At 42.7% G+C, this 24,092-nt stretch overlaps 2 protein-coding genes and 1 non-coding gene across 4 annotated transcripts; 2 read left to right on the top strand and 1 right to left on the bottom strand.

Annotated features, from left to right (window-relative positions):
* Window positions 1-30: 30 nt before the first annotated feature.
* Window positions 31-6,646, top strand: LOC119175887 (uncharacterized). Of its 2 annotated transcripts, none has more exons than XM_037426911.2 (3): window positions 31-313; window positions 1,169-1,386; window positions 5,725-6,646. In XM_037426911.2, the coding sequence occupies exons 2-3, from the start codon at window positions 1,188-1,190 to the stop codon at window positions 6,057-6,059; spliced, it is 534 nt and encodes a 177-aa protein (XP_037282808.1). In that variant the 5' UTR covers window positions 31-313; window positions 1,169-1,187; the 3' UTR covers window positions 6,060-6,646. The 2 variants fall into 2 exon arrangements, with proteins under 2 accessions (XP_037282808.1, XP_037282809.1); XM_037426912.2 differs by lacking the exon at window positions 31-313 and adding an exon at window positions 686-728.
* Window positions 6,647-22,320: 15,674 nt separating this feature from the next.
* Window positions 22,321-22,393, top strand: TRNAT-UGU (transfer RNA threonine (anticodon UGU)). Its single transcript has one exon. It is a non-coding gene; the product is annotated as a tRNA-Thr (tRNA).
* A 96-nt stretch (window positions 22,394-22,489) lies between these two features.
* Window positions 22,490-23,987, bottom strand: LOC119175886 (uncharacterized). The gene has a single exon (XM_037426910.2). It carries the CDS (start codon window positions 23,825-23,827, stop codon window positions 22,730-22,732), a length of 1,098 nt encoding a protein of 365 aa, XP_037282807.1. The 5' UTR covers window positions 23,828-23,987; the 3' UTR covers window positions 22,490-22,729.
* Between the last annotated feature and the right edge of the window lie 105 nt (window positions 23,988-24,092).

Below are 24,092 nucleotides of genomic sequence, written 5' to 3'. Positions count from 1 at the left end.
ATTTATGTACGACCAGAAATATTTTTCTGTATTCGCGCAAATTGTCACACTTGCTTGCTATAAAAAAATGTACCAATTTTATTTAAGTCAGGTTTTAGTACTTTGAACGTTCTTTATTGGGAGCACGAAATCGGGTAAAAATACTCGTTCGCGTGCGCATTTCTCTATGGCGTGCGCACTAGAGGCGCATTCGACAATCTAAATCTCCCCGTGGACTTCTTGGCTATGCTCTTCATAAAGTTGATTAGAAGTCCTCGTCAAATAATGAAACCTTATCGGTAGTTTGGCCATGCCTTACTTCTCTTAAACATCGGTAAGTACTCATGCCTGCCGTTTAATTTGGTAGGATGCGCTGCAGGCCGTGCTTGAGACGGATTAGTGGTCGAGTTGCGGTAACCCTAATTTTTGTTATCTTCATCCATTGATGTAAAAAAAAAAAAAAGAGTGGGGCTTTCTTTGTTCACTGTTTCTTATCATTTGCATTGCATGCCATTGTGTAGGAAAGTAGGTTTTTCTCTTCCTTCCCTTCATCTCAGAATCGCGCACGCGCGATTCTGAGTTGAACCCGAGCAGTCTGTAATTCGAGCCATGTAGAGGCACACAGCGACTGACACGGTTACGTCGCGGCTGTTGCCAAGCTGCCATGCTTCCACGTAAAATTATCCGCGCAGTCTTGGCAGTGCGCTATTGTGCTTGCAGCGTCTTTGAGTAAAGCAGACCTTCGCTGGGTATGTAAGGCGTTTCATCTGCGTGGTGGTATTTTGTCGCCTGCTTTTTTTTTTTTTTTTGCAATATGTGCACCGTTCTCCCAGTGTGTAGGACTGTTATTCCTTTCTCCATTAAGGTACTGAAGATACAAGTCAGTATTCCACTCGCTCCCTACTCTCCTCCTGCCTTCGGGGGCTGACGGACTGTTGCTAGGTTGTTTTGATGTTGCCTTAACCTTCCACAAGGGCATGTTGACGGATATGCCAGTAGTGGTATGCACGTTGCGCATTGTTCTATTTGTGCTCTTTAGCGTGTGTCGCTGCGCATTTTCCTATGTGGTGTCTCTAACTATGCGTGTTTTAACTTGGCAGTTGGTGTGTTCAATTGCTCATGCCGCTTCTTTCCGTCGTGTTAAACCAGCTCGCGTGGTGTGGCTTTTTTTGTTTTATTTTTAATGCAGCTTTAACTGCACGACAAACATGAGCACCGAGGCTGGCCAGCAGATTCCGGGCCGCAGGGCCCTGATGCCTGGTTGGATGAAAAGCCACATGGACAGACTCAACACTGTGGCTAATCTGGACGACATGTGCAGCTCCCCTCCCGAGACAGAGTCGGGCTTTCTCCGAGACATGCCACTTTCCCGCATAACCACTCCACCTGCTTCACAGACCCCCACTGGTGTGTACACTGCATTGTGCTTTGTGGTCTGCCTGCAAAGTAAAATGTTAAGACTGAAAGCTTGAGATTATACACTGGTGAATTAGGTTAGTACAGTCTGAAATGAGTGGCTTACGGAACCAAAATAGCCGGGCGTGTCTGCTGTGCATCGAGAGGAGACACCTGAAATGTAGGGCGGGCGGCGTTTTTTCAGTCCTCGCTGCATGTGTCCTCCTCAAGTAAGCGCCACCTTGGTGCACTGCTGAGCACTACTGAATATTTGATTCCCAGCTGTGACAGCAGCATTTGGATGTAGACTAAATGCAGAAGCTTTTCTCTGCTTAGATTTGTTGGAACATTTCCCAACGGGAGTGGTAAAAATTAAGCTGCAGGACCCCACTATAGTGGGCCTGAAAAGTGCTGCACTTAAACATCGGAACGCAAAGTAGCACTTTATAGCCTGGTTCACATCTCCCTTTCACCTTCATTTACATCTAGATTAACATGTTTTTTGTTACGTGTATAATGCCAAAGTTAGTTTCTCTGAGCCATTTTCACTACGCTTTTCTCTTGAAACATGCCTTACTTGCCTAATATGCTTTAAAGCAATGTTCAAAGAAGCAGTCGGAACCGTACTATACTGTGTAAACTTTATTCGTCACTTGGTCCCATAGTGCCATAAGATTGAATGCAAGCATACAGGCTGTTTTGTAGTTGAAGGAAATTTCGGAGCAGAGCTCTCAGCATTGCGATGCAGCGAGCTCTGCAGTCGTGTACAAGCAGCAGCTTATGCGGAAACTTGAAGGGTAGTGTTATACAGTCTTCTGTTGCAATACACTAGCGGAATTGTTGAGAAGTGCCATACTTTCAAGGCTAGTGCTCCAAGACTGAGCGTCTTGTCACAAATTTAGGTGCCTCTTGTCACTGCGTATTTTATCACACGTGAAGAAATGTACAGCCGTGGCCACGTCTGTGTAAAGCTCGCGAGGAGCCGGTTTTAGCTCTGCGGGGTGAAACCTCGCATTTTCGGGCTCTGATGTGGTCAGCCTGACAGCTAGGCTACACATGCTTCTGATACAGCTCTTCAGAGCCCGAAACTGCCTCGAGGTTTCGCAGAACGAAAACCGGCTCCTCGCGGGCTCTACACGGACGTGGTCGCGACTGTACAGTGCCAATTTTTATGAAAGAGAAAGCGGGAGTGCATGGCCTGCGTGCTCCGACGGCTGCTGGCAGCGCGTTGAAGCGGGAGCAAAAACAACCACAGCCTCTGTTCCAGCCATCTTGAGGCAAGAAAAAACAAGCATTTACTGGTTATACTGATGTGAAGTCGGCTGCAAGACTGTAACCCCTTCGAGATGATTACGCAAGAGGCCGGTAATTGCTTTGAAGGGCGAGGGGGTTGCAATCTTCCCTCTGGTTTCATATGATTAATGACTGCTTGTTTTGCTCGCCTCGAGAATACTTGAAAAGAGGCTGTGGTTGCTCTATCTTCCGCTTGAACGTGCTGCCAGCAGCGGCCGAAGCGCGCAGGCCACGCACTCCAGTGTTCCCTTTTATAAAAATTGAGTGTACATGCAAATTCTCGATAACCTGGTTTTCGAATGAATGAATTAAACTTGCTGTGAAACCAAGATGGTAGTAGCCCGCTTCTGTTTCTGAAGGCTTGGAGGTCGGCACTGCTCAGTGTTTAGAAAAGATCGGCTTAGCTCCAGCACTACTACTTACGAGATCTGCCCACTGCCTTTGCGAGTATCACTTGCTTTTCAAGCCGTGTGGCCTGCGTCGGCTGCTACCCATCTCTGGTGCTCTGCAGGTGCGAGTGTGCATTGACATATCCGGCTTACCCGTACCACTATTCTGTTGATTGCCTTAGTGCTGGCTCAAGCAGAGTTGCACTGCGACCAACGCTGCTCATTGGGGGATGCTGTTGACGAATGAAGCTTTTTTTGTTGCTTGCATGTTCATGAAATTTTTAGAGGCATGCACTTTCAGCATTGCCAAGAAGGCTGCAACTTTTGGACCTGATGAACAGTAATGGTGGTGGTAGTGCGGCGTCACTAAAGCCGCGGATAAGGTGAGCTTCGGAATATTGCAGTTTTGCCCGATAAGGGGGCAGACTGGTCTTGGACATTTTTTATTTCTTCAGTGATCTTGATCAAGTTATGCATTATACATGATTATGCAGTTTTTGTGCCCATTTCAAATATTTAATCAGTTTTCCTGTAACTCGTCTTGTTCCTGAGATAACTTGTATTCATTTCCTATTGTCTCAGGCCGCCATAAAATGTGCTTAATTAAAAGCGATATTTAAAATATTCCAACAAGCCCGTTACGGTGATCTAGTGGCTAAGGTACTCGGCTGCTGACCCGCAGGTCGCGGGATCAAATCCCGGCTGTGGCGGCTGCATTTTCGATGGCGGAAGAAATGTTGTAGGCCCGTGTACTCAGATTTGGGTGAATGTTAAAGAACTCCAGGTCGTTAAACCCCACCTATCAATCAAAGAACTCCAGGTGTTCGAAATTTCTGGAGCCCTCCACCACGGCGTCTCTCATAATCATATGGTGGTTTTGGGACGTTAAACCCCACAAATCAATCAAGATATTCCAACATAGACTAATGTTGTTAGATTGAAAGTATGCAAGAGTTTGTTTTTAAGCCTTTCTTGGTTATTTTACAGTAAAGGGAACTATTCATTTTCAAAAGCACTTGGAATTGTTACAATTTTGATGAGTAATTAAAAAGGCTTGTGCTCTAAATTCTGCTCCCATACTTGCATTCTACACACATACAGGTTTCCATTGCAAAAAGGATTATTTTTGTACCTTCCCTAGGTGCAGATATATTGGGGCCTCGAAATTGCACAGTCGTAAATTTTCCATTTTGAGAAAAATGGAAAACGCACAGCTTCTTCAAAAAGCAACAATCATGGTGCGCAGGTTTTGCAATCCTCATAAAGGTGCTCATAAATTCATAGCAGAGCTTCTAACACAAATGCCGACAAATTTTTAAAAAACCCTCAAAGTCCGTTTCCCATTTTTTGCAGGTTCTGCATGTTAACAGCACCAAGAATCTGGACAGTTAGAATGACCTAAAAAAAAAAAAAAAAAATTACCACTTACTGATGTGTGAAAATTTGCAGAGATGGCAAAATACTTGCAGGAACCAAATATGTGGTCTAAAAAAAATGAATTTCTTGGTCCGAAAGACCAAGCTTAAGCCACAGCTCTCGTGCTTAGTTTTACTTTTGGGGCAGTTGTACATTCTCACGGCAGTATGCTTGCTCACTTTTCCTTCATGGCATGCGTTCTTGTTTGGTAACTATAATCACTTGGCTATTGTTTGTGTTTTGGACTTTCACTAGGGTAATTTTTTTTTCAGCAGGCGAACATTTGAACTCTGGTGCATTTTACATGATTTGAGTGCTAACAAACAAGCTTAGGTGGCTTTCCAAAGATTTAAGTGCAACTTCAATTGTCATACTGTTCTGAAAGGTACTCCTGGTGTGGAGGTGGTGTACGTTTGGCTTGTTTAAAGACTAGTCTTTCTTAAGGACCTTCGACGCGAAAATTTGTCTGTCTGTACATTTGTCTTTTTGTCCACTCTTTTTGGCACCGGGTACTTGAAACTGCAGACCCCATCCGCAGTGCCCACCAAAGTTGCTCAAGATTCGGCGTTCATACTTGTGCAATTGTCAATTAAAAAGCAATTATCGCGCCTGTCTCGGGCACCATAACACGTGTATATTCTGCATGTGCGTCTTTTACTAGGAAAGGCATACATAAGTAATTTTAAGGACCATAGCGTTTATCACGCTGCGCTTACCATGCAACCTTAGCGCGAAAAGGCGAGTGTTTCCAACGCTTTGCTAAGGTGGTGGCACCTATCAGTCTCCTTGCGTTCTACACCTTATCACCTCTGGGTGAGCACTTTCTTCTCGGAGCCAAGCGCTTTCTTTTTCAAGAAAACTGCCAGGAGGCGCTCGTGTCTCGCGTGTGGTGCGACTTGATGCGCTCGTTTGCTTCCGCTGCACACTCGAGGCACTCTATCGCAGTGCCTCCACAATACCATTCAGATTTTTCTTGCGCAGAACATCGAATAAATGTTTTGTTCACTCTCTCTACACGCGACTATCGTCTTAAGACATTTGCAGATTACATGCAGATGCGGGGCCAATTTTTTTTTCTTTAGGCCCTCGTAATCAACACAGCAACAGGGCACTTGTGGCAGGAACTAGTTATTTGCCACACAACGTAGCATTGGGCAACGAAATGCATTGAAACTTTTTTCTGCTTTTCCCGTCCTTGCTTCCCCTACTGCATAGCTCGCTTTGGGATACTAAGCAGATTTTGTGTTCTCAGGGGCACCGACCATCCGGGTGAGTGGCGTTGGCAAGTGTGATCCGCCCAGACTGGCCTCCGAGAATGCCGTGCGGCACCAAGTGCTGAGCCACCATGGATCAACCCTACAGAGCCTGGGGCGCGACGGTGGATCGGGCAGTGAATCTGCCCACACAACACCCTCTGTCACGCCACAAAGCTCTCCGTCGCTGGTACGGCGCGTGGTGGCAGCAGACTTGACGGCAGTGGGTGGTCCTATGGTGGATGGTAGCCGGCTGAAGCCCAAGAAGAAGCCGCCAGCGCGCTTTGCTGTCACCAACTTTGATCTTAATGCGGTTAGCCCTACCTCATGGTGAGGGTGCACAGTTGCCAGAGTATGAATCCAGCCAGGATGGTACAAGAATAAAAAGAATTCACAAGTGTAGCTTCAGCACCGTGGGTCTACTTGACTTGAGGGCACTTATAGCCTGGATAACACTTTGCTGCCCAAAAGATGAGCAAGCAGAAAAAAAAATTACCTTTGACTCTGTATGTGGGATGTTTGTTAGGAGTGTAACAAAGAATACTTTTGTAACTTTCCATTTATATACCCTATAGAGTAGACTACTTATTAGTGTCCCTGTGTCTATTGCATTATGGCTAGGTTTTCTTTTTATTCGTGTACCATGACCTGTTGCCTGGAGGATGTGGCTTGCCTCGGTCCAAGCAGTGGGTGACAGCACTGAACTGTCCCTTGTTGGACACCCCCTGCCTGTTTTATTCTTGAGTCTTCTTTTGTGCTTCTAAACTCTCTTGTGACTACTGTAGCCACTGTTCACATGTCTTGCCTGCTGTTCTTCACCCTGCTGATCTTTTTTAGACTATGCTGCTTTCCAGAAATTGCTGCAGTTTTTTTGTTATATATTTTTTTGTGTGTGTGAATAAACGGTTCACTCACCCATCATACCTTGACTTTCTTTTCACTGCCATGTAGTTGCCTATCCTATTTATGGCATGTTTGTTGTAGCACTTTGTATCTGGATTTTGGTTGTTTGGCTTGCTGTACACTATAGGTTTTTTAACATGACGGCATTGAAGAGCTCGTTTCTTGGAAATTCGGGCACTGGTGCTAGTGTAGGTGTTGGTATTGTTGGTTGTGGGTGAAAAAGTAATATCTGCTGACTGAAAAAAATGAAATGCAAATTAACTGAGTAAGAAATACTGGTCCTAGTGAGGATTGAACTTGGGCTGTCTGCATGGCAAGCAGGTCTTCTACCCCAGAGCCATGAAATTTGTTGAAACTGCTTTGGAAAAAAACTACATCAGTGTTATGCAGTGGAAGAAGTCTCCTTAATGCATGTGATATTGCATAGTGGAAGTGTAGAATGGTGCCAGGCATCTAAAGATATGTATTGAGCAACGAGCGAGTTTTAAATTCACACCCATTATAAAGTGCTTTGACATATTTAAACATCAGTAGCAGCAGCAGAAATATCAATGGCGAGAACAGTTGCATAGGCTTGCGTGTTGCCCTACGGACGTGTAGTAGGCCCTTAGCTGATTTGCAGAAAAAATAATTGTGACATAGTGGGGGATTAACAACTGTGCTTGCAATTGATAATGCAGTGAAATGGCCTATGTTATACTCGCAGTCATCAGTTTCCTTACAGCACTGCTGAGGCATGCACTGAGAATCTAATCAGGCTAGCAGTTCAGAAGGCAATGCATAAGAGGCCCGATAATGCACTAGCTATTTGCTCCTAGAGGTAAAACTCGAGCATCATTTTTTTTCTCCTCCCCTCCTTGAAGATTGAGAGATCCATACATTTTCACTGCTTGTTTGGAAGCTTATTTTAATTCTGGTTCTGGTAGTCTGAACTTTAAAAGTTTTGTTCTATGTAAAAGACACACTCTGCATTACCCAAATTTTGTCCTGTTCTGACTTTTTTTTTTTCTTCTATTTTGACCTGCAAATGCTGGTGTTATGAAATCGCTCAATGTCATAAGCAAATTGCAATTGGTATAGCTAGAAAAACATTTTCTTTACTCTGTTGCACCACTGTGCTATTCATGGCAGGATTGTGCATTATGCAAAGTTACGGCACCTAGGGTAGCATTTGCACAGTAGAGAACTTGATTGACCATTTCCCTGTTAAGCCCTGTTCCCAGACTGTACGCAGTGCCTGTACCATGCATAATGAGCTAGTGCCATCTTGGACATTGTTTCTGAATGTGTTTGTATTAAAAGTAAACACAGAGGACTGCAATCATCCTGTGTTAAATAATAGCTACTGCAAATTGTAGTTGAAGTGCCAGACTAAAAAATCGTGCTATTGTGCCAGACAAGACGACGCATGTCATGAATTTGAGAGTGTGGCAGAAAGACTTGTTTCTCAAATGGCTCCTTAATCTTGCACAAGATTCTAAGTGTGTGCAGCAAACCAGACCATGTGATGCGTTTCGTAGCAAAAATACTAGTGCGGTTCAGATGGCAAACACGAAGGAGCCTATGCTAAATTCAAAAGGTACTTTCTGGATTTTAGATGTAGTTGTAAGGTGTTGTTCAAAATTCTGTGTCGCCTCAGTGCTTAATGGCTTCACCAGTCGTCCACCTTCACGGAATGGAGTAGCTCCTAAATTCTGAACAGGGTTGCCTCTAGTTTTGTTAAAATCTGTAAACTTGTATGGCTTGTATGCTCAACATAATCAAGAGTTTGGTGGTTTCGTTCAGCGCAAACAGTGTATGCCTGTGGGAGTAATTTTCATTGGGATTTATTAAAGTAATATGTTTTGAGTATACATTGCATGCAAAATAGTAACTATAGTCTGTTACAATCTAAGAATACATTCAAGATCCACCCCCCAGACCTACAGTTGCTCAGCTATGTAAGAAAGCAATGCAAGATGTTTTCCGTTCCGACCATGATTAAGATTGGTGATCATGTAAATGCTGTGGGTTCTAAATATTAAAGCTGAGTCGTCCCTACTTAAAATACTGTTTGGCTGATTAGTAATGCCAGAATCTTTACTGAAGTTTGCCTGGATGCCCTAGTTTTTGTCCAAAAGCCAGCCCCTAGAACATGTCTATGGGAAACTTATTCGCTTGATACTATATGCAAGAGGTGCTTGACGTCTGATAAATCGGCAAGTGCAATTGCATGGGGCTTCTATGTGACCTCTCTATGGACGGAGTTGGGTTGTAATCGACTATAGATATACTTATATTCTTGACACCTTCTGAAGTTTGGAAAAGAAAGTGGGGTAGCTTGTATTAGAAAATGTCATGACAGCTTTATGAAAACTTATATTGATCGGCCAAACCTCACTTTACCTGCAGAAACTGGACAAATACTCGTACCTGAAAATGGTCATTTGAAGATCAATTAGTTCCATACAATATGCGGTTGTTAGCATGCATACATATTTTAAAGCTAAAATTTTTGGGGATGTTATCACAGTGCAGTAAAACTGAAGGTGTGCTACCTGGAAAACATGCAGTATTCCCCATCAGTGTATGCCAAGCTGAGCGGGTTATATACTGTGCATGGTACATCTTAAAATTTGGCAGATATCGCATACCATGGGAATCGAGATGTTATGTGAAACATGAGGAGGGAAAGTGACTGTGGTGTAATTTTTTTATTGAAAGAAATGTTACGAAATAGCACTGAAGATATGTTCAACAGACATATACGTTTTATATAACCAGTTGCATAGTGATGCCAATAGCCACATAGGTACATATTACCAGCATCAGAAGCCATAAGCTGGTATGTAGTGGTAATGCTTTAAAGGATGGTAGGTAGCCCTGGATGGTGTTACGTAGACCAACTTCAGTGGATGGCACCTAAAGGAGTACTGACATGATTATGATGCACCCTAAAAGTGTAATTTTCCGTTTCTATGGTGTGCACAAGCTACGCTGTGCACATGCTGCAGTCAGACATCTATGAAATATTTTAATTTGATTTTTAAGTTTTTCTTTACCCAGCATCTGCAAAGCAGCACCACCGCAATGAACATTTTGACAAGAAGTCAACAGGGTTCGTTAAACCTGCATTTTGCATGCAGCCTAAATTGGAGAAATCGCTGTGAGAGTCTGGGCAACAAATTATTTGTCAGCATTCTCATAAACCATGTAGAGCTGACAAAAAAACTAACAACTCTCGCTAGTAGTATGTTGCAAGTTGCAGTCTTCCTGTAACAGGCCCCGCCGCGGTGGTCTAGTAGCTAAGGTACTCGGCTGCTGACCCGCAGGTTGCGGGTTCAAATTCCGGCTGCATTTCCGATGGAGGCGGAGATGTTGTAGGCCCGTGTGCTCAGATTTAGATGCACGTTAAAGAACCCCAGGTGGTCGAAATTTCCGGAGCCCTCCACTACGGCGTCTCTCATAATCATATAGTGGTTTTGGGACATTAAACCCCACATATCAATCAAGTCTTCCTGTAACATCAGACTTGTGTTGACATGTCAATGCGAAGCCACCCCCTCGATACTGATACTGAAATTGCTGTTGTAAGGTAGTGGTATTAAAAATATATTTAGTGCATTCCCAGACACAGCAACACTTTTTAAGGCGTCGACACTGGTGTTTTTATTTAGAGCAACAATCCGAAAATATTTAGAATTCATGTCGGTACTCCTTTTACAATCGATGTTAACCTCACATTTCACCAATGTTACGCCTGTGTAGGGTCTTTTTCCAACGCAGTTTCGAGACCTAATGTGGTTCTGTGTAGAGCACTTGATTACCACACTTAATGCTTGTGTTCAATTCCTGCTGAGGCCCTTATATTTATTATTTGCATTAGTTTGGTCAACCCTGCCAAGCGCAGCTTTTTTCTTAACGCTCATGCATTTAAACTACCAATGTTTGTTCTCGTCGTTCCTGGGTAGATATAAACTGTTCTTCGCCTGCGGCGCAGGCACACCGCGGCCCACGGTTCGCAGGTATGTACTGCACATGTCTCGAGAAGAGGATTTCACAATGTACGCAGTGGAATTTTCACATTATTCATTCCATGGCTATCCAGTGACATTTGTCAAACTCACTCGCGCTCCCATACTAATTTCAGTCAGCTCCAAGTTAAGGAAGTGGCCATGAGAACACCCAGACGTAGGCAGCTAGATAGATACATAGATAGAAACATTCAAAAGTGCCTGCAGTTTGCTAAAAAATGCTTCGCATTTAAAATGGCAGAAAACAGCTGTAGTATCCATAGAAGTTGGCAGTAAAATGTTGGTGAGTAGGGATGGTACACAGAGGGTTTGTATGTTTAAAAAAAATTTCATGGTTCCACAAGCAAAACGGTGCAAGTTGTAGTATAACAGGCTGCAACCTTTCTGTACAAGGTTTATGAATGCACTGCCCAGCATTTTATCTAAATTAACTAATGAAGATGTAGTAAATCGGAAACAGTTGAACGTGATTCTTAATTTCATGTGCAGGCTTGCTTAAGAAACCATTTGAACAAAGAATGTTTTTAATTAAAGGTGGGTAATGAATCCAATCAATGCCTTCTCAAATTCTGTGAGTATTGCAAGGTGCTCTGCGACACTTTTTGAACACACAAAACATTCCAAAATGTAGTCGAGACTTCTGTGAACATGCGAGCCAAACGTTTACAGCATTCTGCTGGGAATCAAGTATCGCTTGTCAAAAACAGTCAGAAATGGCTTGCTCCCTCTTTTGCGGTATCATCCTTAACTGTGCAGTGATGGAACACAACATGAACACAGCGATAGAATGCAAAGCTTTTAGTCCAATAGAATGTGCATGCGATGACAAATTCTATATTCATTAAGCAATAATGTACTGTACTACTGCTCCTGAACAATGTTTATTACATGATGTATGACACGCTGCCTGGGATGCACTACAGCAGAGCTATTAACCTCGCTTCTACAGTAGACTCCCTTTAAAACAAACTCAAAGGGACCACGATCATTTGTTATCTGTTTTATTTGTTGTTATGTCTTATCAGGAGATTGTATTATCAGAAGTGTCCCCAAAAACCAAATACTAACATGCTAAGTATGACCAAATATGTTGCTTTAAAACAATGAGTGAAGTATACTTATAATGGGGAGAAAAAAAAAGACAAAGCATTTGTTTGGCTCAGCTAGATAAAAAACATGCTTTCAAGTAGAGTATTTAGACAAATCTAATGAGTACTCTATTTTGCGAGTCCATAATAAGTATGACCATGAATAACTTGGTATCACATTTGAACAATAAAACTGTAGCATGACGCTATTTTGACGATTAGAAAAAGATAAAGAGGAACAGACAGGAGCAATTTTTCTTCGAAGAATGAAAACTTACTCTTCCGGCTGTTCACCTTCTCAGAGGCTGTTTTACTGGCTTTGTTATCACTTTTGGATACGCCCATTGCGTACCACTACCTTGACAAAGCCAATGTACGCCAAGTTGCTTATGAAAATCTGCAAGTTTTTCTTTGGGGTTGGGATATTTTCTTATTTTCAGCCCACAATTACTTTTCCTGAATGACAAGCAGCTGAAGGTCTTCATTTACACTACTCGTGATCACAAGCCTCGGGCACACAAGAAAGACACAGTGCAGCTATATTTAGTGTGCAAAATGACTTTCTTTTGTCATGGATTTTCATAATAAAAATGGCGCATCACAATTTGCTCCATTCCACTGCAAACATAGGAGGCGCACAGGCCCTATACAAAACAATGCAAACCGACCACAACGTGTGCTCGGGCACTAATGCGTGATGGCAATGATAATGCACCTAACTCTTCTGATGGAAGTTGTAGTGCCGCATATATGGTTTAAGTTTAATGTGATTATAATGCACATACAATCTTTATTCGCGTTTTCACTTTCATTTGGCTTTCTTTCACCCTCCTTCCCTTGCATTTTCCCCTCTAGCCAAGCTCTTGAGTTCTTCGGTTTCCTACTTTAGTGTTGGGGAACTGAAGAATGCGAGGAGAACACAAAAGGACAGACACTTTTTGTTGCTTTCTTTGCTAATGAAGCCGATCATTTCTCCACCTACAGGCTAGGGGTAAGGAAGGTATCAGCTTTATGTACGAACTTTCTTTTCCACTTATCTTACTTTCTCCCCCCACGTTGCAATTCACTTTCCATTTGCTTTGAGTGTTTGCATCGGGAAGTTTTTTTTTTTTTTTTTTTCATTGTGCTTCCTTTTGTTTGTTTGAATGCCCCCATCAAGACTATAACGCTCAATGCACAGAATCCCTATCATTGTTGGATGCTGCGAGAGTTCGTCTTAAAACAGAAGAGGCCTGTTATGTGGTTTGTCTTGAGCATATTTTTTTCGCACTGAGTATATGGGAAACCAAACAAACAATCTTGTGTTGTTTGTCTTGGGCAAGAATTCATCCTAACAGAGTTTGTCTTAACGGGAGTTTACTGTGTATGGCTGCTGAAATGGTGGAGAATGTCATTTTTGTGCAAATAATAATAATTGAAGGCATTTTTTATGACATTATACGAAATTTTTGTCACTTTGACATTATGTAAGCAAATCTGAAACTAAGGTAAAGTGTTGCAAATGAGTTCTGTTGAAACTGGCAAGGTGGTGGAAGGGTTAAGAAAGAGGAAGAAGACTACCACCCGAATGTAGTACGAAGCCACAAGGAAATCCGTATGTATTTCTCAAAAAGAAAAGCTTTCTAGTTGCCGAAAAATTGCTCCTGGTCTGGGGTTTGAACCCGGGCAACTTTTTATAAAAAGCTTTTCTGTCTGGGAAATCCATACAGATTTCCTTGTGGCTTCATGCTTCAATCGGGTGGCTGTTTTCTTTCCATTTTATGGTAAAGTGCTCTATGAAGATCGAATAGCACGTTAATATGTGTGTGTGTTTGTGCATATTATGCTATACAGAAAACAGCACATCCAAAGGTTGGGTCTTTATACCAATACTATGTTAATGTGCAAGACAAAGTGTGACAAAGTCGCGGGCCAGCATATATTCCTTGACTGACTCTGTTCATTGTCGCGTAAAATCTTTCCAGGCACTGGCATCCCACATTGCATCCAAATATCAGAAGACTAGTAGCACTGTCCTGTGACAAAGTCTAGCTATGGTACAATACGCACACATAGTAGCTTGACTTTTGCTGGTACATGAGATGTGGTGACAACAGGGCAGCCTTCACGAAAGTTGCCCTTAGCTTTTGCTGATTCCTGATGGCTGCAAAGAAACCAGCTTCTTCCAAAAAATTCTAGGACACCAATGAAGCAACCAGATAATTGCCAAAAGCCATAAAAAGGCTCAGGCCTGGCAGGGCAGCCTACAAGGGGAGCAGCTGGCCATGTGAAGGCCAAACAGCTGCTGCCCATCACAATTAGAACGTCGGCTGTCAATACTCATCATATTTTTGACAGACTGTAAGCTTCAGTGGAACAACAGGACAGGTCAATAGATCAGTGAAAATTGATCACAAAGTGACAAGGCAGATTCTGCATAATGTTGACACCACTTCACGTGTGATACCCACACCGTGTGTGGGGTCTCCCACAGCGCCATAGTTGTGTTTGGCTGCTGCCTCTCATTCACATATAAGATAACTGGGTTGATACTGCTACCTGTTCGTGTTTCCAGTCACATCATCAGTTCCATTTTTCATATTGCATCAAAACAGTTATTTCGGCTTCAAACTCTCATGTACTGTTAGTGTTAGTGATATCAAGGTAGGCTGGCTCGCTTACTTGCAACACTTATTTGCACTGGGTCCCGTGAATGTGTCACATGTGGATACTGTCTAGTCCATCAGCTGAGCAAGGGGCTGAAATCCCCTTTGCTGTGTGTCGTAGCATAACTGGGTCATTGGAGCATGAAGCTGGGAAGCTGCTGCTCCAGAGCCAGAACTCCAAAGTAGTGGTCCTCGTCTTCCTCTATTATCGTCAGTACTAGCACCTGTATTCTAGAGCTGGGATCAAACATAATGTAGCTCCCTCAACTTATATAAAGAAAAACTCCCAATGACTGCACAAAAATTTTGTTGCAAGGACATGTAACCTGTGTAACGTGTTTAACCATGCCAAACTGCAATACTGCTTTGAGAACCATTTCTGTAGGAACCGTCTGTTCAATATATTTAGACCTGCTTATAAGGAATCTTCATATAATGAAGTTTTTCTATTCCCCGCCGTTGCTCCATAGAAGCACATCTACTTGTGACTTCTATGTAACAAAGTAACAGAGGGAGGCAACCTTGATATAACGAATTTTCCGCACGGACAATCTAGGTATTTCGCCCCAGATTTGGTACGAGCATGCATTTTCCGTGGGTGCCCCGCCGCCGACGGCGCGGCAAGCGAGAGCGAGCGCTCGTGAGTGCGCACAGGTGAGTGTGAGCCGGGCAGGCGGCGAGTGGGCCTGCTCCTCCTGAGCCGGTGTTGCCACCGCTCTTGCCGCCGTGGACGAATGCGCAAATGTGGCCCTTCTCCCTTCAAACCAAGAACAACAACAACAAAAAAACCTACTTTTGCGTTGGCAGTGCCATGCTCTTAGTTAGCATCACATAGGTGGAACCGGGCTGCATATGAAGGGTGCTTTACCGAATAATTTTCTGCGGTATCTGTGTTTGTCTATGTCCTTTGCTCTTCATTTTAGACGCCGTGCGCTCATGCATAGTTTTACTGCGCGCGTGTTGTGTGGTACCCTATAATGTTTATCCTTTTTTTTCTTTTAATTTTTTAAAAATGCGGACATCCGTATCATTACCACTAAGCCACTGGGGGGATGTCAGATTAGGCGCTGATGGGAACTCTCTGGGACCACGGTTATGAGGGATCTTCAGAAGTCGACTCGTCACGCGCTTCCATCTAGCACCGTGCCAAGTGTTCACAGGCTCGTAGCTTTCGCGATTAGCCGATTGGTTCTGGCAACAACACGAGGACGCGTTGAATGCCATGAAATGAACGCGATAGCAAAAATTTGTGAGACTGGCAGCCAACTTTCTTTAATCCGATATCGTGGAACTCCTACAATACGCTGGTGTGAGCAAAGACAGCCGCTCAAGAGAGAAGTGCTCTTTTCACACAGTCGCTTCGCGTTTAAAACGCACTGATACTTGCCGTTCATTGTTGCCGTGTTGCAGTAAACTGTGTTATCAACACAGTTTACTGTGTTTGCAAAATCTGCTTCCTCCATGCAGCATGAAGCACAGAAGTCATTGTGACAGAGTCTGGATGACAATTCAGCTGTCACCGTTTACGTGAATCACATGCGACTGACAGTGAACTGACAGCTGTTGTTAGTATGTGACTAGTTGCAGTCTTCCCATGATGTCAGACTTATATGAAAACGTCACCGCAAAGCCACACTCTTTTTAGGGTTTTTGACACCTGTGTTCTTAGAGCAAATAACCAAAAATATTTAAAATTCATTTCAGTAGTTCTTAAACAATGGGAACATTGTCACATTGCCATAAATTTTTCCTACATAAACATGCGCTAGAATACACCGCTATTTGAATCACACATATACTACTGCCGTTTTGTTTTTCCTAATACAGCTCAGTAGAATAAACTACTGCTTTTGCCGAAGTTTGTTTCTCAAATTGCAAAGAGTGGCTACCATTTATCTCCGACTGCCTGATGCGTCTACACACTCTGAATTAAGATTGAAGGCATGTATGATTTCTGCATCTTGCATTCTTTTTACATAAGCTCTCCTTCATTTACATAATTCACTCAGACTGCTGCACTTCTGAAGCGTAGAAACCACGTATCATGATATACTCTTAACATGGGAGAGTGACTTACACCTCATTTTCATGGAAAGTGCTACATTCATTCTTCGACTACATTATACATAACAGCTTACATTGGTTCCAATATCCTTCGTGGCATTATTTTACTCATGGTGGTGGTGTTACTGATGTTAATTTTTTGTAGCAGTTCTGGTATTGCTTATTCAGTTTAAATAGATACAGTGTTCCTTGATATTTCAGAGTTAGAACTTGTTATTTTCTCAGATTAAGTTTTTTTAGAGGGAATACAAATGCATTGTCTTTTTTTTGTTCTAAAAGTGTGACTACATGTTTTAACGAATGTACCTTTATATATGAGTAAGTGCTTTATCTTGTGCATGATGCTCTTTCTCTGTGATCAATTTACCCTCACATGTTGCAATGTGTCGATATCCTGGGGGTCATCAAGTTCTTTCCTTGTCACTTTTAGCCCAGGCGATGAGCCTTCCATTCAAGGAACTATGTCATTGTGACAGAGTCAGAAAAGAAATTTTAATCATGCTACCTATCATGCTACCTATAGTATGCACATACCTGGACAATACATATGTGTGATGCTGATTTTTTTTTTTTCAACTATTACTCCACTGAGAATTATCAATGTATCGATACATGTTCATTTGCCAGCAACGATGCTCAGCTTAGTCCAGTAATTGTGGGAGCATTGGCTTCATGTTCCTGTGTGCTTTGTCATACCTGTGCTGCTGTTGCATTATGTTGAATAATCAGCTAGTGCCCAGAGAGCTGAAAGTCATTTTGTTCTTTATTAAATCCCCAGTATTCAAGCAGTTTTATTTCCTTAATAAGTGCATATGAATGAGGTAAGCTTGGCAGCTCAGTAAAATGAAATCATGGTTCACTTCATATGTGCATCAACAGCAAACTACTCAGCACATATAAATTAAGATTGCTACAAAAAAATTATAGTTGGACCCATAGCGATATGAAATAAAGCTTTGAGCCCGAGCAGTGATGTATAAGAGGTATGCACTTGATGTAATCCGTGACAATCACTGCGGCAGCGTCGCTATTTTGAATGTCCATGCACATGCCATAAGAAAACTCGCTGCATGTGCTTTTTGAGATCACGATGACTTGGATGACTAGACATGCAGAACACCCCCTGTGCACAGACGCATGGACAGCACATATGAACACACCTACGGATAGATGGATGGATGTGGCTATACCCTTTAGATCGGGTAGCAGCTAACCCCACCTAGCAGTAATACTTAGTGAACTAACCACTAGATTTATCTTTTTCTTTCCTTTAAATAGTGAGGTTGAGGATTCGCACTTTGCAGTGAAGGGTTTGATTTTCACTCGTGCCTTGACTTTAGCCACCAATCAAATAACCTCCTTCTAGTTTATCCTACCCGCTTAAAGTCTGTTTTGCCCTCCCTGTCCCTAAACCCCAGTGCTTTGAAAAACTCTGCGCCATCATCCTGAACTATAGGGTGAAGCCCTTTACAGAACTTTATCAAGTGTTGGGCAGTTTCTTCTTCTTCTCCACACGCACTGCAAACCGTGTCTACCCCTTCGTATTTGGCCCAATATGTCTTGGTTCGCAATACTCCCATCCTGGCCTCAAACAGTAGAGAACTACCCCGAGTATTATCATAGATCCTTTCCTTGGCAATTTCCTGCTTAAAAGTTCGATAGATCTCTAGTGCGGACTTCTTAATCATGCCAATTCTCCACATATCGGTCTTGGCTTTCTTTACCTTTTTCTTAACCGATAATTTTTCTTGGTTTGGCCCCCTGCTGTTTTATAAGTATTTACCAGTCAATTTTCTGGTTCGCTTCCTCCATTTTGTGTCGACATTCTTCATGTACAAGTAGCTGAATACCTTCCTAGCCCAACGCTCCTCCCCCATTTCTCTCAATTGCTTCTCAAATTTTATCTTGGTGCTAGCTTCCCTGCCCTCAAATTATGTCCATCCCATATCACCTTGTACTCCCTGATTTGGTGCATTCCCGTGAGCTCCTAAAGCAAGCCTACCTATTCCACGTTGCTTAATTTCTAATCTTGCTTGAACTTCTTATTTCATGCACAAGACCGCATTGCCGAACGTCAGTCCAGGAACCATGACACCTTTCCATATTCCTCTCACAACATCATACCTATTGTAATTCCACAGTGCCCTGTTTTTCATTACCGCTGCATTCCTGTTACCTTTAGTCGTCACGTATATTTCGTGTTCACTTAGTTACTCGGTCCCATCGCTTATCCATACGCCCAGATATTTGTATTTATCTGTTATCGCTAGCGCGACTTCCTGTATCCTAAGCTCACAACCTTGATTATCATTGAAAATCATGACTGCTGACTTTTCCTCACTGAATCTGAAATCTAACCTATCTCCCTCATTACCACAGATGTCCATCAATCTCTGCAAATCTTCCTTGTTGTCGGCCATTAGCACTATATAATCTGCGTACATTAATGCTGGTAGTGCCTTATCAATGAGTTTTCCTTGTCTCACGAAATAGAGGTTGAAGCCTAGTCCACTTCCCTCTAGTTTGGCTTCTAATCCTTGTAGGTACGTCATGAATAACAAGGGTGACAGAGGACACCCCTGCCTAAGCCCCCATTTCACCTCTGTGGGTGTGGATACCTGTTTTTCCCACTTCATAACTACACTCTAAAAAAGAGCGAGTAAAAAGGGTGTCTTTTTGTCCCACAACAATAATCGTCATCTATATTGCATTCCATCCTTGCGCTATCGCCCATCGCCCGGTACATTCCGGTCACGATCGACATGCCCATTATCAGGGTTACATTGCATTCTCGATAGGAAAGTGACCAGCGCAGAGTTTTCAAGAAAGGAAACTCACGCAAGCCTGATGACGATTATTGCTGTGGGACAAAAAGACACCCTTTTTACTCGATATTTTTTTAGAGTGTACCTTGTTACTTTTATAGATTTCCTTTAAAAGATTAGTGACTCCATCTTTCACACCTAGTGTGTCCAGTATTCCCCACAAGTCCTCTTGAACCACGCTATCGTACGCTTTCTCGATATCCAAAAATGCTAGTCACAGGGGCCTGAGTTTTTTTTTTGCTGTTTTGATGCACTGCGTCAGTGAGAACAGATTGTCTTCCAACCTGCTGTGTTTCTGAAACCCATTCTGCAGTTCCCCCAGCACCCCCTCATCGTCTATCCATGCCTGCAGTCTTTCCTTTATAATCTGCATCGCCAGCCTGTAGACCACTGATGTCACTGTTATAGGACGGTAGTTGTTTATGTCAGCTTTGTCCCCCTTTCCTTTATAGATCATGCTCATCCTGCTAAGTTTCCATCCATCGGGGACTTCACCATCGATTATTGTTCTGCTCACTGCCTCTCTCAAAGTCTGTTTAGACTTCGGTCCCAATGTCTTTATCAGCATAATTGGAATGCCATCTGGGCCTGTTGATGTTCTACTTGGAACCCTCTTCTCAGCCCTTTTCCACTCTCGTTAGGAAAATGGAGCCATTGCACCACTTGATCCATTCTTGTCTATCGTAGTGCATAAGGCACTTCTTTGTTGACGTTTTTCTGTCACCCTTGTTCTTATATATTCAACAGCTTCGTCGCCTTCTAGCCTAGCACCTTGAGCTGTAGTTATAAACCTCTGCTCTAGGGTTGTTTAATTTCTTCGAGAGTTTAGATGGTTCCAAAATTTCGCAGCTGCCTTTCTGTCCTTTTTATGTACTTCTGATAGCCACTGAGCACCCTTTCTTATAATCTTTTCATTGATCAGGAGGGATGCTTTCCTTCTAGAGCTTAGAAAGATGTCCCATTTTCTTTCAGCATCGTCTATCAGTTCACCCCGCTGCTTAGCATGTCTGTGTTCTCTAGAGGCTTCCTGACGTTTTGCTATGGCTTTCTTAACTTCCTCATCCCACCAACTCTTGGGCTTGTGTCTTCTTTTCTGGGGTGACTTGAAACGTGCCTTAGCGAGCTCTAGCTCAAACAGTCTAATGAGATTCGTGTATGTCCACTCTATTTAATATCCTCAGTGATTACTCTCTCAATTTGTTTAGTAGCAATTTCTATTTGTCTTTCTGAATGAAAATTTTCCTGTAGTTGCTCATCTTGTCTCCTTGCCACTTTCACTGCTCTTCCAAAACTTAGCTTGATACGTTTTTGATCACTACCGAGACTTTTGGAGCCACCTTCATCTATGTGCATTCCCCTGAGCTTATCATACATCCCATGTGACATCAGTGGGTAATCTATCGTTGACTGTAGCCTTCCTACCTCGCATGTTATTTGCCCTTCACACTTCTCAGTACTGTTGCAAATGATCAAATCATGCCTTTCACCCATATCCATGATCATTTGCCTGTTGAGTCAGTATACCCATCTATATCTTCTATGTGTGCACTCAAATCTCCTAGTATAATTATCTCGCACACTCCTCCTAATTCCTCAATGTCCTTTGATATACACTCCACAATTGCCTGGTTTTTCTCTCTGGCCCTTGCTCCCGTTTACAAATACACCAAACCAAGGAGTGTCATCTGCCCAGCTACTTTACCTCTTAACCATAAATATTCCATGCATCCCTGCTTGACTCTTTGCCAACCCATGCTCTTATGTATGAAGGCACCAATTCCACCCCCCTTTTTGCTGCCTTCTGTTCTATTGCAATATTCCTATACGTAGTCAGGATTGTGAGGTGGTTGCAGCATGTCCCGAAGATGTGTCTCCACAACCCCATATACCATCAGCTCCTCCTGCCTCAATGGTGTGGCAGTGCCACCTAGTGTAAAACAATTGTGAAATAAATTATACTAAATCATGTACAATAGCCATAAATTCATTTAAATATATGGTATATTTTCTCTCTGCATGCACATCAGATAGTGCATTTTTTCCTTTATCGTATAAAGCTAACAGTGAGTTGACAAGGCTGCGCATGTGTGCCATCCATTAGTGCTGCTACTTTGCTAACTCAATCAAGCTTCATAGCTAAAGTTTGTAAGTAGCAATACATGCCATAAAAGATGTCCTCTGTTTCCAGTTATTAGTCGTCGCAGACAATCCTGACAAATTTTATATGATAAGAAAAAGGTCTTAAAAGCTTTGACGCTGTGATAGATCGTGTGATTATGGAATAACAGAGGACTCATACAAAATATCAAGAATTATGTGCTATATAATCTTGAGCCCCAGAGTTGCCAGATGCTACCAAGCAAATCATTACAAAGGTGCTGCGACTTTTTCAAGGAAGCCGCCCTAAAAAGTGAAAATTTAATGAACTTTTTCCATTCTAGAAAATAATTCAAATTATAATAAAGAAATGTCTTTCGAATGGGAAGGGGAGTTGAAAAATTTACTTTTAAACCATGTGCCCAGGGTAGTCTTTCCGGTTAAATGCACACTTGCCAGTGCATGATTAATGTTACTTCTTGATTCCACCGACTACTCAGAGTTGTCGACAAACACATTTTTAGTGATGATAAATTAGTGATGATGATCACTAATTTATTTACAAGAGAATAAAAAAAAACCATTCAGTACGTGCTATATATATATATATATATATATATATGTGTGTGTGTGTGTGTGTGTTTTATAACAAGATTCATAGTTTGACAACGCAGCACATGGGTGCACTCAACCATACCATTTGTCAACCAACAACTTTATTTAGATATTATCTAATCTACACCAAGCCTGTGGGATTAAAAATAAAGCTTTATGTTAAAATGAAGAGACACATCGGTCGGCTGCCAGCTAGTAATAAGGTCACGTCATACATGATGCCAAACAGGCAGATAAAGGGCGTTCCACACTTGCCGTCATGGCTGCAGGTGGTGCTGACTGACGCTCTTACGCTTATATATAATGCACATATATACCTCATCAAAAGGACAGGGGAGGACAGCCGCCATGGTAGCTCAGTTGGTAGAGCATCGGACGTGTTATTCGATGGTCGCAGGTTCGGTCCCTGCCCACGGTAAGTCATCTTTTTGTCCACTTTTCTTTTTTCGCATTTACATTACAATTACTTGTAATAACATCCCCTATACTTTCCTCGGCATGATTGCCTGTTAGATCTCATAAATATTGTGTCTAACGAAGAAAATGAGCCCTTAACGTACACCTTCCTTTGGCCCTATTAAAGCTGTTATGCAAAGTTACAGCAAATTTAAATGTGGCCGAAGCATATCAAGTCAGTAATAAAATTTTTGCATTACACAAACTTTTGCGAAAGCACATAAATAATAAACAAAACAGTGCCCTTAAAGTCTATACATTTGTGGTGACACAACTTTCTTAAGTTTATATCACGAGACTAATGTCTTTCCAGCACTTCAAAACACTGCACACCAGAAATGATTTTTTTGGGATAAGTTGAAAGCTCGTACTCCCTCCACGGTGGATGAATACGTAAGAGTGCACCAGTATCAAACTTTTCACGATTGACTAGTTCCAATGGAAGTGCAATGCACACCTCTGATTTGTCATGTGTGAGGCTGTCAATCTCGCAGACACAGAAGGCGGTGCCATAAACGTTTTCCAGGGTAAGTATCTTCGCCGTAAATGTTTCAGGTGCATCAGGATAAAACGTTTTAGGGAAGTTGGCATTTTCTTTGTAGAATTTCCAAAGTGTCAAGTCCGCACTCTCCTTTTGCCTGGACACCAAAAGACGTTCTTCAAATCCATTTTTCAAAGCGTTTTGCCTTGATGTGGGGCTTTCGGTATTGCTGAACTGTGCATCATCGAGGCCGGAGCCCGAATGAATAATACTTCCTGAAATCGGCGATTCTGTATCCGCGCTACGTAACGAGGACGGCTGCAGTCTCGTTGGTTCCGCGTCAGTGGAGCTGTTCATTTCATCTTCGGTGATTTCGTCGATGGCTATGCGGGCTCGCGTCACCCTGTCCTGGCTATAGCGGCTTTCTTCTGCGGAATCGTCACTGCTGCTTTCATCAATCACGTACTGGTTACCTTGAAAACTGCACGTTTTCCGCCTTCTGCGTGCCGGCTTTCTGCTCGTACTGCTGGTTTGCATGCTATCTTGTACAAAAGATGGACTCCGGGAATTAATTTCGACGCCCGTTGCCCACGAGGCACTTTCTGAGGTATTTAAAATTAAGGTGGGAATGTCGCTCGGTAGCTTGAGCGATGCTGCAGATTCGCCCGGCGGTTCTGCTGCTGCTTCCGACAACCTTGGCGTTGATTCGGGTTGCAAAATTGCGTTCTGCCCTCCGAAGATGAGCGCGTCTACTGACTGAGGTTCAGGCACGACATGCGAATACACATTGTCAGGCAAGCACGCTGACGAATTGGAGTAGTCGTCACAGTCGTTGATGTCACTGACACTGTCGTCGTGATCCAACATACTCCAGCCTAGCAAGGCTCGCTCGTTGCCTTTCCCGTCTCGAAACATATTGGGTATCTTGAGAAGACAACGAGGTGAACCTCACTTCCGCGTACGCAAAAGGTCACGGTCAAGCTTTTTTTTCACGTCTGGTACTCATAGCAGACACACCAGCGGAAACCCGAGAGCTGACCACACAATCTTGGCGCGCAAAAAACAAGTTGATCGCATGCAGTCATGTTGGTTTCGTAACTGGTGCAACAAATAAATATGAAGCCCCTAATAAAGTAAAAAAAATAAGAAGATGCGACTTTTTCCACACAACGAATTTTAA

This window comes from Rhipicephalus microplus, chromosome X (genome assembly GCF_043290135.1).
Source record: "Rhipicephalus microplus isolate Deutch F79 chromosome X, USDA_Rmic, whole genome shotgun sequence".
NCBI lineage: Eukaryota > Metazoa > Arthropoda > Arachnida > Ixodida > Ixodidae > Rhipicephalus > Rhipicephalus microplus.
The sequence above is the reverse complement of the archived record's forward strand: the minus strand, read 5'-3'. Positions and strand labels throughout refer to the sequence as shown.

Excerpts from the sequence above, each read along its gene's own strand:
- LOC119175886 (XM_037426910.2), bottom strand. The coding sequence starts at position 23,827 with ATGTTTCGAGACGGGAAAGGCAACGAGCGAGCCTTGCTAGGCTGGAGT.
- LOC119175887 (XM_037426911.2), top strand. The coding sequence starts at position 1,188 with ATGAGCACCGAGGCTGGCCAGCAGATTCCGGGCCGCAGGGCCCTGATG. Across the intron at positions 1,387-5,724 it reads TGCTTCACAGACCCCCACTG|GGGCACCGACCATCCGGGTG; the intron begins GTGTGTACACTG and ends TTGTGTTCTCAG.